The sequence below is a fragment of the Artemia sp. Qi Xiang Cuo genome, chromosome 14 (assembly GCF_049724085.1).
Source record: "Artemia sp. Qi Xiang Cuo chromosome 14, ASM4972408v1, whole genome shotgun sequence".
NCBI lineage: Eukaryota > Metazoa > Arthropoda > Branchiopoda > Anostraca > Artemiidae > Artemia > Artemia sp. Qi Xiang Cuo.
The window spans coordinates 24,329,441-24,347,440 of NC_142807.1; the positions used below are offsets into that span (position 1 = coordinate 24,329,441).

Consider the following 18,000-nt stretch of genomic DNA (forward strand, 5'->3'; position numbering starts at 1 on the left):
AAATAAAATTAGTATATACAACTTTTAAATACTTGTCTGTATTAACCGTTTACTTGTGTGGACTACGTGAATCTTTTGGAATTAATCCGCCTTCTCGCGGTGTTACTCTGTCTGAAACTGGAGGGCTCAATATATACATTTTCAACTTAATCACCGGATTAAGTTTAAACTTTCACAACTTGCACAAATGAATAAGCTTAGTAAGTAAAACTTTTAAATACTTGTCTGTATTAATCATTTATTTGTATGGACTACATGCATTCCCCAGGAATGAATGCACTGCCTCGCGGCATTACTCTCTGTGAAATTGCAGGGCTCAATGTGTAGATTTTCAACCTAATCAGTAGATTATGGGAAAACTTTCACAACTTACACAAATGAATAAACTGAGTAAATAAAACTTATAAATAATCGTTTCTATTAATCGTTAATTTGTATGGACTACATGCATCCTTAGGAATGAATGCGCTGCCTCGTTGCGTTACTCTCTCAACATATATAGCTCAATATATAGATACCCAACTTAATTAGCAGATTAAGTTGAAACTTTTGCAACTTACACAAATGAAAAAAATATAGTATATAGAACTTTTAAATACTTGTCTGTATTAATTTTTTTTATTTTTGTGGACCACATGCATCCTTAGGAATGCTTGCGCCGCCTCGTGGCGTTATTCTATCTGAAATTGGAGGGCTTAATATATAGATTTTCAACTTAACCAGAGGATTTAGTTGAAACTTTCACAACTTACACAAGTGAATAAACTTAGTAAATTAAACCTTTAAGTACTTGTCTGTATTAATTTTTTGTTTTTATGGACTACATGCATCCTTAGGAATGAATGTGCCGCCTCGCGGCATTACTCTCTTTGAAATTGCAGGGATCAATATATAGATTTTCAACCTAATCAGGGGATTATGTGAAAACTTTCACAACTTATACAAATGAATAAACTTAGTAAATAAAACTTTTAAATACTTGTCTATATTAATCATTTATTTGTATGAACTACATGCATTCCCAGGAATGAATGCACTGCCTCGCGGCATTACTCTCTTTGAAATTGCGGGGCTCAATATATAGATTTTCAACCCAATCAGTGGATTATGTGAAAACTTTCACAACTTACACAAATCAATAAACTGAGTAAATAAAACATATAAATACTCGTTTCTATTAATCGTTGATTTGTATGGACTACATGCATCCTCAGGAATGAATGCGCTGCCTCGTTGCGTTACTCTCTCAACATATATAGCTCAATATATAGATACTCAACTTAATCAGCAGGTTAAGTTGAAACTTTCACAACTTACACAAATGAAAAAACATAGTATATAAAACTTTTAAATACTTGTCTATATTAATTTTTTGATTTTTGTGGACCACATGCATCCTTAGGAATGAATGCGCCACCTCGTGGCGTTATTCTATCTGAATTTGGAGGGCTCACAAGTGAATACACACAAGTGAATAAACTTAGTAAATTAAATCTTTAAGTACTTGTCTGTATATTTTTTTTGTTTTTATGGACTACATGCAGCCTCATCAATGAATGTGCCGCGTCGTGGAGTTACTCTCTCTAAAATTGGAGGGCTCAATATATAGATGTTCAACTTAATTAGCTGATTAAGTTGAAACTTTCACAACTTACACAAATGGAAAAACATAGTATATAAAACTTTTAAATACTTGTCTGTATTAATTTTTAGATTTTTATGGACTACATGCATCCTTAGGAATGAATGCGCCGCCTCGTGGCGTTAATCTGTCTGAAATTTGAGGGCTCAATATATAGATTTTCAACTTAACCAGCGGAGTTAGTTGAAACTTTCACAGCTTACACAAGTGAATAAACCTAGGAAATTAAACCTTTAAGTACTTGTCTGCATTAATTTTTTGTTTTTATGGACTACATGCAGCCTCAATGATGAATGTGCCGCCTCTTGGCGTTACTTTCTCTGAAATTAGAGAGTTCAATATATAGATTTTCAACTTAATCAGCAGAGTAAGTTGAAACCTGCACAAATGAATAAACCTAGTAAATTAAACCTTTAAGAACTTGTCTGTATTAATTTTTTATTTTTATGGACTAATGCATCCTCATGAATGAATGCGCAGCCTATTGGCGTTCATCTTTCTGAAATTGGAGGGATCAGTGTATAGATTTTCAACTTAATCAGCAGAGTAAGTTGAAACCTTCACAACTTACACAAATGAATAAACCTAGTAAATTAAACCTATAAGAACTTGTCTGTATTAATTTTTGGTTTTTATGGACTAATGCATCCTCATGAATGAATGTGCCGCCTCGTGGCATTATTCTGTCTGAAATTGGAGGGCTCAATATATAGATTTTCAACTTAACCAGCGGAGTTAGTTGAAACCTTCACAACTTACACAAATGAATAAACCTAGTAAATTAAACCTATAAGAACTTGTCTGTATTAATTTTTGGTTTTTATGGACTAATGCATCCTCATGAATGAATGCGCAGCCTATTGGCTTTCCTCTTTCTGAAATTGGAGGGATCATTGTATAGATTTTCAACTTAATCAGCAGAGTAAGTTGAAACCTTCACAACTTACACAAATGAATAAACCTAGTAAATTAAACCTATAAGAACTTGTCTGTATTAATTTTTGGTTTTTATGGACTAATGCATCCTCATGAATGAATGTGCCGCCTCGTGGCATTATTCTGTCTGAAATTGGAGGGCTCAATATATAGATTTTCAACTTAATCAGCAGAGTAAGTTGAAACCTTCACAACTTACACAAATGAATAAACCTAGTAAATTAAACCTATAAGAACTTGTCTGTATTAATTTTTGGTTTTTATGGACTAATGCATCCTCATGAATGAATGTGCCGCCTCGTGGCATTATTCTGTCTGAAATTGGAGGGCTCAATATATAGATTTTCAACTGAATCAGCAGAGTAAGTTGAAACCTTCACAACTTACACAAATGAATAAACCTAGTAAATTAAACCTTTAAGAACTTGTCTGTATTAATTTTTTATTTTTATGGACTAATGCATCCTCATGAATGAATGCGCAGCCTATTGGCTTTCCTCTTTCTGAAATTGGAGGGCTCATTCTATAGATTTTCAACTTAATCAGCAGAGTAAGTTGAAACCTTCACAACTTACACAAATGAATAAACCTAGTAAATTAAACCTATAAGAACTTGTCTGTATTAATTTTTGGTTTTTATGGACTAATGCATCCTCATGAATGAATGTGCCGCCTCGTGGTATTATTCTGTCTGAAATTGGAGGGCTCAATATATAGATTTTCAACTTAACCAGCGGAGTTAGTTGAAACCTTCACAACTTACACAAATGAATAAACCTAGTAAATTAAACCTATAAGAACTTGTCTGTATTAATTTTTGGTTTTTATGGACTAATGCATCCTCATGAATGAATGTGCCGCCTCGTGGCATTATTCTGTCTGAAATTGGAGGGCTCAATATATAGATTTTCAACTCAATCAGCAGAGTAAGTTGAAACCTTCACAACTTACACAAATGAATAAACCTAGTAAATTAAACCTTTAAGAACTTGTCTGTATTAATTTTTTATTTTTATGGACTAATGCATCCTCATGAATGAATGCGCAGCCTATTGGCGTTCCTCTTTCTGAAATTGGAGGGCTCAGTGTATAGATTTTCAACTTAATCAGCAGAGTAAGTTGAAACCTTCACAACTTACACAAATGAATAAACCTAGTAAATTAAACCTATAAGAACTTGTCTGTATTAATTTTTGGTTTTTATGGACTAATGCATCCTCATGAATGAATGTGCCGCCTCGTGGCATTATTCTGTCTGAAATTGGAGGGCTCAATATATAGATTTTCAACTTAACCAGCGGAGTTAGTTGAAACCTTCACAACTTACACAAATGAATAAACCTAGTAAATTAAACCTATAAGAACTTGTCTGTATTAATTTTTGGTTTTTATGGACTAATGCATCCTCATGAATGTATGTGCCGCCTCGTGGCATTATTCTGTCTGAAATTGGAGGGCTCAATATATATATTTTCAACTCAAACAGCAGAGTAAGTTGAAACCTTCACAACTTACACAAATGAATAAACCTAGTAAATTAAACCTATAAGAACTTGTCTGTATTAATTTTTTATTTTTATGGACTAATGCATCCTCATGAATGAATGCGCAGCCTATTGGCGTTCCTCTTTCTGAAATTGGAGGGATCAGTGTATAGATTTTCAAATTAATCAGCAGAGTAAGTTGAAACCTTCACAACTTACACAAATGAATAAACCTAGTAAATTAAACCTATAAGAACTTGTCTGTATTAATTTTTGGTTTTTATGGACTAATGCATCCTCATGAATGAATGTGCCGCCTCGTGGCATTATTCTGTCTGAAATTGGAGGGCTCAATATATAGATTTTCAACTTAACCAGCGGAGTTAGTTGAAACTTTCACAGCTTACACAAGTGAATAAACCTAGGAAATTAAACCTTTAAGTACTTGTCTGCATTAATTTTTTGTTTTTATGGACTACATGCAGCCTCAGGAATGAATGTGCCGCCTCTTGGCGTTACTTTCTCTGAAATCAGAGGGTTCAATATATAGATTTTCAACTTAATCAGCGGAGTACGTTGAAACCTGCACAACTTACACAAATGTATAAACTTAGTAAATTAAACCTTTAAGAACTTTTCTGTATTAATTTTTTATTTTTATGGACTAATGCATCCTCATGAATGAATGCGCAGCCTATTGGCGTTCCTCTTTCTGAAATTGGAGGGCTCAGTGTATAGATTTTCAACTTAATCAGCAGAGTAAGTTGAAACCTTCACAACTTACACAAATGAATAAACTTAGTAAATTAAACCTTTAAGAACTTGTCTGTATTATTTTTTTATTTTTATGGACTAAAGCATCCTCATGAATGAATGCGCAGCCTATTGGCGTTCCTCTTTCTGAAATTGGAGGGCTCAGTGTATAGATTTTCAACTTAATCCGCAGAGTAAGTTGAAACCTTCACAACTTACACAAGTGAATAAACTTAGTAAATTAAACCTTTAAGAACTTGTCAGTATTAGTTTTTTATTTTTATGGACTAATGCATCCTCATGAATGAATGCGCAGCCTATTGGCGTTCCTCTTTCTGAAATTGGCGGGCTCAGTGTATAGATTTTCAACTTAATCAGCAGAGTAAGTTGAAATCTTCACAACTTACACAAATGAATAAACTTAGTAAATTAAACCTTTAAGAACTTGTCTGTATTAATTTTTTGTTTATATGGACTAATGCATCCTCATGAATGAATGCGCCGCCTCGTGGCGTTATTCTGTCTGAAATTGGAGGGCTCAATATATAGATTTTCAACTTGACCAGCGGAGTTAGTTGAAACTTTCACAGCTTACACAAGTGAATAAACCTAGGAAATTAAACCTTTAAGTACTTGTCTGCATTAATTTTTTGTTTTTATGGACTACATGCAGCCTCAGGAATGAATGTGCCGCCTCTTGGCGTTACTTTCTCTGAAATCAGAGGGTTCAATATATAGATTTTCAACTTAATCAGCGGAGTAAGTTGAAACCTGCACAACTTACACAAATGAATAAACTTAGTAAATTAAACCTTTAAGAACTTGTCTGTATTAATTTCTTATTTTTATGGACTAATGCATCCTCATGAATGAATATGCCGCCTCGTGGCGTTATTCTGTCTGAAATTGGAGGGCTCAATATATAGATTTTCAACTTAACCAGCGGAGTTAGTTGAAACCTTCACAACTTACACAAATAAATAAACTTAGTAAATTAAACCTTTAAGAACTTGTCTGTATTAATTTTTAATTTTTATGGACTAATGCATCCTCATGAATGAATTCGCTGTCTATTGGCGTTCCTCTTTCTGAAACTGGAGGGCTCAGTGTATAGATTTTCAACTTAATCAGCAGAGTAAGTTGAAACCTTCACAACTTACACAAGTGAATAAACTTAGTAAATTAAACCTTTAAGTACTTGTCTGTATTAATTTTTTATTTTTATGGACTACATGCATCCTTAGGAATGAATGCGCTGCCTCTTGGCGTTGCTCTCTCTGAAATTGGAAGGTAAACAAAGTAAAACAAACTTTTAAATACTTGTCTGTATTAATTTTTTATTTTTATGGACTACATGCATCCTTAGGAACGAATGCACTGCCTCTTGGCGTTGCTCTCTCTGAAATTCGAGGGCTCAATATATAGATGTTCAACTTAATCAGCAGATTAAGTTGAAACTTTCACAACTTACGCCAATGAAAAAACAAAGGAAAACAAACTTTTAAATACTTGTCTGTATTAATTTTTTATTTTTATGGACTACATGCATCCTTAGGAATGAATGTGCTGCCTCGTGGCGTTGCTCTCTCTGAAATTGGAGGGCTTGATATATAGATTTTCAACTTAATCAGCGGAGTACTTTCTCTGAAATTGGAGGCCTCAATATATAGATATTCAACTTAATCGGCGGATTAAGTTGAAACTTTCACAACTTACGCCAATGAAAAAACATAATAAATAAAACTTTTAAATATTTGTCTGTATTAATCTTTTATTTTTATGGACAACATGCAGTCTCAGGAATGAATATGCCACCTCGTGGTGTTACTTTCTCTGAAATTGGAAGGCTCAATATATAGATGTTCAATTTAATCAGCGGATTAAGTTGAAACTTTCACAACTTACACAAATGAATAAACTTAGTAAATTAAACCTTTAAGTACTTGACTGTATTATTTTTTTATTTTTATGGACTACATTCAGCCTCAGGAATGAATGTGCCGCCTCGCGGCGTCATTCTCTCTGAGATTGGAGGGTTCAATATATATATTTTCAACTTAATAAGCGGATTAAGTTGAAACTTCTATAACTTACACAAATAAATACTATTACTAAATAAAATTATATTTGTCTGTATTAATCGTTTATTTATATGGACTACATGCTTTAGGGATGAATGCGCTGCCTCGTGGCGTTACTCTCTCTGAAATTGGAGGGCTTCATATGTAGATTTTCAACCTATTTAACGGATTAAGTTGAAAATTACACAACAACATTTAAAAGAAAAATAGTAATAATAGGGATGCAGTTTTTAATTAAACAGAGCTCTATATGCAGTTTGTTGTAGTTGCAGGTGCTAAATTAAAAATACGAAACTTGGGTGAAAAATCAGCAAAAAAATGAGCTAAAAGCATAGGGCACCAAACAGTATATGATGGTGTGGTTTTCCTTTGAAGGTTTCGTTATCTTTGGGAACCAACATGTTGTTAATGCACAAATTTTTACAGACGAAAAATATTGTCAAATTAAATTATTAGTTTTCCTTATTTATTTCCTTGGTTCAGAGTTGCAACTCCAAGGAAAATATGATACTGTCCTAATAAATTTATAGTTTCAAAACAACCGAAAGATTTCAGGTATGAATAGTCCCAAAAAATAGGTCTATGGGGCCAATAATGTATTTTGTTGTCCTTGGTACTTTCAATAACTTTTGGAAGTTTGAAGTTCTTTTGATAGCTAGAAACAGCAGGTCTGCTAACACCGAGCAAAACAAAACATACAAACAAAAATATTGCTGACATGCCAACAACCTGATAACCATTTCTGTTTGTCCATGACAAAAAAACAACATTTAACTTCAAGTTGACAAACTTGTTAGCAATCGAATAATCTAACTAAGGTATTAAACTGTCTGTTTAAAAAGCTGAAACTAATGTCTGTTTCGAATGTATACTACTCTGCTTTAGACTAATCAAGTAGATTCTCAGAATAGCCACTAGCTACACACCCTACCCCCCCCCCACCCGACCCCCCCCCCCAAAAAAAAATAGCAATGAATGGGACTAGCTAGTGATTTGGAGTTGTGGGCTTACATCCTTTGAAAAACACAAAAAGTAAAATTGACTTTACTAATCAACAAGCTTTGTAAAAAAAGAAAAGTAACAGTATTAGATTTTTCATTACTTTTTTTTTAATTGAGACTTATTTTACACGCGCATGAAAATTGACTGTTATGTCACCTTTTTGCTACTTGCTCCCTCCCGTGTCCCCCCAAGACATCTGGTCAAATATTGGAGATAGGCATTAAAAAAAAAACGGTTGAAAGGTTCATAAATATGTTTTTGTTATTTGCGTGATCCCTACATACCCTGGTCAAGGGTTGTAAATTATACAGACCACGGATAGTTTACAATTATGTTTTGTGATGGAAGAAGGGACGCTTGCCTAATTTTTTGTGTGCGATTGGCTGAAAACTTTCAGTGACCATTCTCTAGATCAAAAAGATGAAATATCCCCTCAACACTGATCACAATTTTTAAACAGCCATTATGTTGAAAATGGTCGAAGGATCTAAAGCTATGCCTCCGGGGTTGCCATGACCCCAAGTGCCCTGAGGCGAGGATTGTAACAAATTATGCAATTTACCCTTTGTTTTTTCGTGTAGGATTTATCATTGGGAAAAGGAGGGAGGGGTGTTTTATTCTGGGTGTTTCTGAAAAGGCTAAGGACATTGAGGTGAAACTTCGAGGAATCTTGAGTGGTAGTGTTAGACTAAATCAACAGAAATTGTTTTCTTCCGTCTTATCAAAAAGGTGTATCTGCCATATTTTAAGAACGGCTGAGGAAATTAATTTGAAACTATCAGGACATGTTAAGGATGATGAGGAAGAGTAATTTGAGGGCAACACGTCCCCCCCCCCGCTCTTTTGAGATTCTCTTCTAAAAACTGATATAAATTTTGCAAAGCCATTTTCAAAATAATCAAAAAATTTAACAATTATGCCTCTGGAGATGTCATGGCCCCCACAGCCATTGTGGCAAGGAATGTAAATTATGCAATTTGCCCATTTCTTACATGCTGGATTTATCATTGGTTGTTAAGTTGTGACTCTCAGGGAACAATGAGAAGATGATGAACTAAATCAAAAGACACTATGTGCCTCCAGGCTGTCAAAAAGGCGTGTATGCAATATCTTATTATATAAAAGATATTGTTATATAAAAGATAATATTATATAATATCTTATCATATGTATGCAATATCTTATAAAAGGCGTGTAGACAGCAGCCCAGCTGCTGTCTTCTGACTGTTTAGAATCGTCCTCGGACTCGGTGGCTTCTGTTGAACAGGTGAACTTCCAGATGGTTTGAAGGGTGGCTGGAATTGCATAAGTCTAAGAGTTCTAAAACTTGAGTTGCCAGGGCCCAGGCGGTGTTTAATTTTGACAGTGTGGCTCAGCCGTTAGTAGACTGCCGAGGTAGAAAAATCGGTAATGATATCAGTAGCATATATAAGTTTGTCAATTAGAGTCCTGCCAATATTCGCCGCACTTCGGTGGGTGTGTTGAAGAGGATCTGAAGGGATGGGCTGCACAAGCGTAGGAAGGAGAGGGTGTATACCTGAAGGACACCAGAGGATATTCCTGGAGGGTATTGGCATATTATCTTCCGAGCATTAGCAGTGCGAGTGAAGTGATGGCTAACTGTGAAATCAAAGGCCCCACCAAAGTGAAGGTCAGGTGCGAGGGTTGCAGTTCTGGCCACAAGAGCGAGTGAACAGACTGAACAGGTAGATAAAGTAAATTGGATGTAAGATAGGAGAGCTCGACTGTTAGAAGCTTGCCGGTAAGAAGCCATGTAATGATGAGGCTTCACTAAAAATGGACTGGACAAGACGACTCTAGAAGCAATGAAAAAAACAAACGTTTAGGACAACGACAAGTGAAAATTCATTATAAGAATTACCAAAAACCAAAAAGATTAAAATAAAAATGTTTGTTAAAATTAAAAAAGAATTATATCAAAAGGCTAAGAAATATTGTTTTCTACCAGGAGAAAGTGAAATTTTATGCTACTAGAAGAAATTGAAGTCTTTTTAAGACTGAAAATTGAAAGCTTACTACTCAAAAGAACAGCTATGGGTTTTGATTGCCCTGAGCTCTCATTTATGGTCTTAAAATTTTAATTTGTCATCGTAGCAAGAATTTTTTTTTGTTATTCTTTGTATATTTTGATATGAAGTTCTTTTATTTTTTTTTATTTTTTTTTAGTACGTTGTGAGATAAAAGCTTTTTCTTAAAAGCTGATTTGACTAATGACACTCGTTGAAAGAAACAGCTATGAAAAAAAGAAGAAATAAGAGCAAGTTTTCCACCAGTTGCGCAGAAAATCATTATCAAAACTAGTTCTTTGTCTTCTTGTCACTTTCTTGTGTTTACAAACAGTCCGTGGTAACGAAAGGAGTGATGCGGCTCAGTAGTAAACACAACTCTGAGAAACAGAACCTTGATAACAATAGATAGGCTACATCGAAAGAATCTAATTTTGATGGTTATTCAAAATATCTAAAATCCATCAAATTTAATGTTACCGATCAAAAGCTACGAGCCTGAAAAAATGTGCCCAATTTTTAAAAAAGGGGTTGGAGACACCCCAAAAACATCAAGTAATCCTAATGAAAACCCCACCATCAGATTCAGCATACCAGAGAACCCTACTGTGGATGTTTCAAGCTCCTATGTACACAATGGTGGAATTTTCCTTCTTTTTCTTTGCCAGAAGAAAGTTCACGGATGTGTGTTTATTTGTTGTTTGTGTGTCTTTTATCTGTTTCTTTGTTTTCCCCAGGGGTGATCGTATTGAACTAGTGATCGTATAAGATCAGGAGAGGGGACATTTGATCGGAAAACAAAAGTTCGAGTGCCCTTTTTAAGTGATCAGAAATATTGGAGGACAGCTAGCCCCCCTCCCCTGCTCATTTTTTCCCAAAGTCGCCCGATCAAAATTTTGAGATAGCCGTTTTTTCAGCATAGTCGAAAAATCTAATAACTATGTATTTGAGGATGACTTGACCCCCCACAATCCCCGGGGAAAGAGCTGCAAGCTATAAACATGCCCACTGTTTACATGGCTGTATAGTATTGGTTATTGGGAAGTGTACAGACGTTTTTCAGGAGGGATTTTTCAGGTGGAGGGGAGGGGATTATGGGGGAGTATCTTTTAAAGGGAGGAATTCTTTGTGGGGGAAGGGAATTTTTAAATGGAGGGGAGTCAGATTTCCCAGCATTATTTAAAAAAAAGATCAGAAAAAAAAAGTTTATCAACTGAAAAAAGGAACAACGTTAAAACTTAAAAGTAACAGAAATTATTATGTATATGAGGGGGGGCGCCCCTTCCTCAATATCTAGCTCCACACTATTTTTTTAGAACTTTTAAAAGAGCTTATTAAACGGCCGTTCTAATAAAACAGCCTTTGGGGTTCAGGAGTCATTCTTAAAAACTTGGAACAAAAATTCAAACTTTAGTGTAAAGAGTGAGGTATTGAGGTGGGAGCGACCCCTCGTATACGTTATAATTTCTTTTCGTTTTAAGTTTTAATGTTGCTCCTTACTTTCAGTTGAAACAATTTGTTTGTTTTTTTATTTAGTTTTTAGTTTATGGAGCTGATTGTTTCATGATTTTTCTGTTCTTTTTTTATCCAGTGTCTTGTAGCTATTCTTCTTTCTTTTTTTCAGGGAGAGATATGAACATTTAAGTCGTGTTGGATCCACGCTGAGTCAGTTACGATCCAGCCAATATAAGACAAAACAAGTTCTTTCGGACACTAGTAACTCTATCCTTTTTATGAGTTTATGTCTACCTGCCCGGCCTGAACTCTTATTTCCATTTGCCGAAGACCTGCAACAAAAAAATGGCGAACCATCGAAGGACAATAACATTGAACTCTTCAATGAAGAAGGTGTAGAAGAACATAAAACTAATGAGTGTTTCAGCTGTAAATGGAAGATGGTAAATGGCATTTCAGGTAAAGCTATATTTTGTTTTAGTTCTTGGTGATTGTTAATTTTTTCAGAAACACAGTTCTTTTTAACGGAAGAAAAGAACGCAGTTAAAACTTAAAATGAGCAAAAACTGTTGTTTCGCAGCCTAAGCAACAATATGTATATCTTACCGTGATTGTCCGTAAATTGTAAATGCCGACATTCAGCGGTGAATCTCCAAAATACGTAAATGTCGACATTCAACATTTAATGTCCGAAATACCTTTTTTTCTTCTCGGATTTAGTCAGCGTTGTCAGTCAACTTTTTCAATTTAATGCAAGGCTTGATGATGACAGGTTAGTTTAGATTAGGTTTGGTTAGATTAGCTTAGGTTTATATCTAATATCTATTCTGATATCATTTCTGATATCTATAACCAAATTTAACCTAATCTAATCTAAACTAGCATAATCTAACCTAACTTTAACTTTTACCATCATAGCTTGCATACGACTGACCTGCAAAGCTAATTGAATCAAAGCAGAGAAAAAAGAGTTTCGGAAATTCACTGGCGAATATATGTATATATATATATATATATATATATATATATATATATATATATATATATATATATATATATATATATATATATATATATGTATATATATGTATATATATATATATATATATATATATATATATATATATATATATATATATATATATATAATATACATATATATATATATATATATATATATATATATATATATATATATATATATATATATATATATATATATATATGTATATATGTATATATATATATAGTACATTAAACCCAATCACCATCGCTATTATTTTCAATTTTTTTGGTTCGTTACACCTCGGCTTATCTTTCGTCATTATGAAGTACATATCGCCGAACCATTTTTTTTTTTTAACAAAGGTATGGGGCACGTGGCAGGCTTCTATGTATAGATTCTCACTGTCGCTTGTCTTCTAAACGCAGACAATTTGAGCCTTTTCTTGATGTCATTGCATCCAAATGGGCCTTAAATTAGAAGTGGTGCCCTTGTAAAATTAATTTTTTTTTTATTGGGCCTTCAACTTTTGCCTCGGCTTGTCTTATCATTATGAAAGACATATCGCCGAACCTTTATCTCTTTTAACTGTTCAGGTGGTGGGACAAAAACTTCTTTTTCTTCCGACGATTTATATAGTCCCATGTTTTTGATTTTACAAGGTATGGAAGGCATTGTAGACCACCTTTGTTTCTTTTAATTGTTCAGGTGGTGGCACAAAACTTCTTCTTTTGCCTTGGCTTGTCTTTTGTCATTATGAAAAACGTATCGCTAAACCTTTGTTTCTTTTAATTGTTTATGTTGTGGGACAAAAACTTGTTTTTCTTCCAACCATTTATCCAGTCCACATTTTTGATTTTCAAAAGTATGGTAGGTAATTAGGTACTAATTTTTGTCAAAACCCTAGACCCAATTACCTTCACTCATATTTAATTTGCTCGCTTCGTTACACTTCCGCCTATCTTTGTTCATTATGAAATACATATCATTGAGCCTTTGTTTTCTTTTAACAAAGGTATGGTAGGCATTGATCATATTATCCATATCAAAATCCCAAACCCAATCATCATCGTTATCATTTTCAATTTTGACACGTTTTGATTCTCGCTGTCCAGGTTGATTTTCATTGACCCGCTGTTCTTCATATTCATTTTTGACTCGCTCACTTGTTTTTTTAGATAAGATAATTTTATTTCACAAAAAAAAATACAGAACATTTTTGCTGCACCTGTTAATAAACCCCCAAAATGCTTGTTGGGAGCAGGTGGGAATCTTCTATTCTAGGCATTCTAAAAAAATACTATTTTATATTATTTTACTTGTAAATGTCACTAAATCCACACATATACAAAAACCATTCTACACAAAATATATACATAAATACTATTCTTTTGCAAGGAAAAATCTTTTGGTTGTGGCCTTGAAGGTTACCAGATGACTTGCATTTCCAGTCGCAACTGGTTTATATCCCATACACAGGGAGCAAAATTTCTTATTACAAAGGAAGCTCTAGTCGTGTTTCTAAATTGATGTACTAGATCCGATGCTCCTCTTGTATCATGACTATGGGGATCACAATTAATGGAAAAAATATTTTAGAAAGAAGAGGGAAGCAAATTATTTAGATATATACGTAAAAATACTAACTTGATAATCACTAGTTTTTGAAATATCAAAACAAGCTCGGTGTCAGATGTCTTCCAACCGCGTATTTCTTTGCTGTTCATTTTCATTGTTAGAACGCTCTAATTGTCGTTTTCGCATATTTTGAACCGCCCGTGTCTTCTCTCTTTATTCTCACTTTTGACACGTTTTTGGATTTTGATTACTTCAGACAATTTAGCAATGGCCTTTGCTTTAGCTGTCCATATTGGTGTTGTCGGAATTGATAATCCAGGCTGTAAAATTTCACATCTTATCTCGTTCGATAGTTCAGGTGTTGGTTCCAAAGAATCATCATTTATAGAAGCTGCAACTGCAAATTTTCATTTTTTTTTTTTTGTGCCTTCCAACAGACGTTATATTACATAAATAACTGTTGTGTTGGAAACTCAACAATCTTATTTATGCTGTACATGAAATCATATAAGAAAATACTTATATGATGTCATAAGAAATGCTTATATGATGTAAAAACATAGTATTTGGCGTCATTTGCAAAAACCAAAGTTAAGGCTCTTGAAGAATTTCCTCAGACTTCTGACCTATCTAGATCGTTTTTTTTTTATGCGAGAATATACCAAGATACTAATTTTTGCAAAGAATTATGGAGTCGTTTTCGAGAAACAGGATAAATATATACATAAACACATACACAATTGGGTATGCATAAATACATTGAGCCACAAGGGTTTAATGTATTAATGTTAATTTATTCATTTTTCTCGTAGGTACTTCACGTGGAAGGGGTGGTCTTATAAATTTTGGAGAGGGCTCATTTGATTGCAAATCAAAAGTTCTTTTGCCTTTTTTAAGAATCGTAAGTGGTTGGAGGACACCCCCCCCCCCCCCTAAGTTTTCTCCCAAACGCATCTGATCAGAATTTTGAAATAGCCTTTTTGTTGAAAATAGTCCAAAGGTCACATACCATGCTTCCGGATTTGACAACCCCCCTTCCAGCCCTTGGGGCAAGGACTGGCAGCTAAGCAAGGTACCAACTGTTAAGATATAAGGTTTGTTACGAGAAGGGTGGTCAAATAAACTTTGGACGGGGTTCATTTCAATTGAAAATGGAAAGTTCCATTGTATTTGCTACTGAATGAGTTGTTACCGACTACAGTGTTTTAAAAAAGTTTCTTATTCCAGTTCAACGGCCCTTGTGTTTCAGCAGTCATGTTAAAGCTCTAATGTTGCTCCTTACTTTCCGTTGAAAAGTTTTTTTTAGTTTAATTTCCGTATAGGAATTACAATTTCGTATAATATTCCGTATAGGAGAGGGGGGGGGGGCTCCTTCCTCTTCCTCACCTTTGTCTCATGGTCGTAAAATTTTAGGATGATGCTCATTCGATCAGAAATTGAGAGGTCTAGTCCTTTTTTTTATAAGTCGATAGTGATTGGAGACCAACCAGCCCTTGTCCTAAAACTGTTTTTGATATCTGGCCCTTTTGTTTCCCCTCAGGACATATAATCAAAGTTTTTAGGTACCTGGCTTCCCAATTTAGCATATGGGGGTATTTTCCGGGGGGACGCCGGCTCTCATATATTCGAACAGTTTATTAGCCTGGCTTGTTAACTTTAAAAGATTAAACTAAATTAGACATAGCTAAGTATAAAGTACCAGGTGTAATGAGTCTATTTACAAAGGTAATTTCGGAGACCACACTGCCTTTCCATGACGATAAATAAAAGTTCCGATAGGGATAAAATCCTTTTAATAGACAGAGTTTCACAAACAGTAATAGAAATTCACAAAAATACCAGATATTTCGACGGTCACATATGCAGTGACCGTCATCAGTAGTAAAACTCTTACTACTGACGACGGTCACTGCATATGTGACCGAAATATCTGGTATTTTTGTGAATTTCTATCACTGTTTTGTGAAACACTGTCTATTAATAGAATTTTACCTTTATTTGAACTTTTATTAATTATTTACAAAGGGTTTTTTAAGTAGTTTCATAATACCTTGAGCACAAAAACGTAAATTAACAATTACTCCAAATGAACAACATAGACTGTCAAATGAGCCAAAATAAAGAGGACGCCACAAAAAATGTGAATTCACAATAGGTGAAAATGTACAACCTAGACTATCATATGTGACCAGATCTATTTCGAGCAGCTAAGGCAAAGGGCATTGAAAAAATATAGAGTAATGATACGCGTAAATGGAGAACAAACTAATATGCGGTTAGAATACTTGCGAAAACGATAAATATAATGAGCCAAAAACGAAAGTGAAGAACAAAGAAATGTGCGGTTAGAATATAAGCGACAGCAAGAATTACAACAAGTCAAAAACGACAATGACAAACAAAGAAATCTGGGGTTGGAAGACTTGCGAAAACGAGGATTACAACGAATCAAAAACGAAAATGAAGAACAAACAAATATGCGGTTAGAAAATAAGCGCCAACCAGAATCAGAACGAATCAAAAACAAAAGTAAAGAACAAAGGCATTTCAATTTACAGCATCTTCCACTTCTCGAATTTTCGTGTAAAGTTTGGCATTGTTGTTTGTGGATGTAGCCTCAGAGTTGGCGTCATATCTCGAAATTCTCCTATCTAAAGGAAGAAATAACTAGATTTCTGTTTGTTAGTTTTTTTTATTCCAAGTAGAACTTAAATGTATTCCTACAGTTTCAAATCTTACATTGCTGTCTATTAATATTAAGACTGGTTAGATCAATGTTTGCCTTAATAAGTCAGAGTCTGTTATTTTTATCTGCTGTTTAGTGACTTTTTACAAAAAAAAGTTGTTTTTTTAAATGCTTGTCCAGACCGTTAATGAAATAAAAAATTATTTTTGTTTTTGTTCTAAGAAAAAGTAGGACGTCAAGAATATATCCAACCAGATTTGTTTTGTTAATCTAAACCAGATATGTTTCCTTTTATTTTTTGTCTTATCAGGTTTCTTTGGTCCTGAAGTCTTAATTGACCTGTTTAAATGGCTTAAAATCCACAGCAGATCCGTAGATAGAGACAAGAATTAAGGTCCTAGTTTTGCGTGTCACAATTTTTGTATACAGGTCACATATGGCTTTATAGTGCGAGAGGTTTTGGTGGACCGAAGAAAAGCTTTTTTTGCCACCCTATCCATCAACAAAATTTGAGACCTTCTTGCCTCTCCCTTTTTCCTTCTCTCACTCCTCTTTAAAGTTTCATCTTTACCACCGATCTTTACCATCTTTACCATCTTTACCACCATCTTTACTCACCACTCAATCGTGTATAGACTATAAAAAGGTACAATTCCCATAGTTGCATAGGGTACAAAAACGTTTTGGGAGATCGGAGGCAAAAATTGTTTTTTGTCCCCGATTGCCACAACCGCCCACTTCTTTTCCACCAACTGTACCTAAAATATTCAACTTCATCCTCCAAACTGCCCTAAAGATATTGCAGGTATGCTGTTTTGGTGACTTGGTTAGAAAAAGTGTCTTTTAATTTACTTCTCCCCCTCCCCAAGTCGCAATTTGGGGTCAATTGACCTCCCTCCCCCTCGACATTACCTGAAAGATCAATTCGGTCCTCTAGGCTATTCCAAAGTATTGCAAATAATTTGAAAACTTGGGTGGACATCGTGCCTTTTTATTTAATCAGATATGGTTGTCTTTTCCAGAGTATATCCTTTGAAACTACGAATCTTGGCCTAGCGAAAGATCCCTAAGACGTTTTTGCTAATCTGGCAACCAAGACTAAACATTACCGTCTTTTCTACTAAAGCTATGGATAAGTTTTAAATAATTAACGGTTTCGTCATTGAGGCTGTGGGGGTGATGGTAACCCCAAGGGGTATGCTTATTAGACCTTCCGATGTGGGTGAAAAAATGACTATTAAAATTATGATCCAATAATATGAGAGTTACGAAGGGAGGTCGGGTAGTAGAAAGAGGCATGGAAAGGAGGCTGGATGCCCTCCAATCCCCTTCAGGCATTAGAAAGACCAGTAA

The 18,000-nt window shown here is 34.5% G+C and overlaps 1 protein-coding gene across 2 annotated transcripts in view; it reads left to right on the top strand.

Annotated features, from left to right (window-relative positions):
- The window catches only part of rictor (rapamycin-insensitive companion of Tor), a 211,888-nt gene that overhangs the window by 156,726 nt on the left and 37,162 nt on the right, over positions 1 to 18,000 (top strand). For both annotated transcript variants that reach the window (XM_089100085.1, XM_089100086.1), the window contains exon 18: positions 11,550 to 11,839. In XM_089100085.1, coding sequence (XP_088956211.1) covers positions 11,550 to 11,839 — 290 coding nt within the window. The remainder of the gene's footprint in view (positions 1 to 11,549; positions 11,840 to 18,000) is intronic.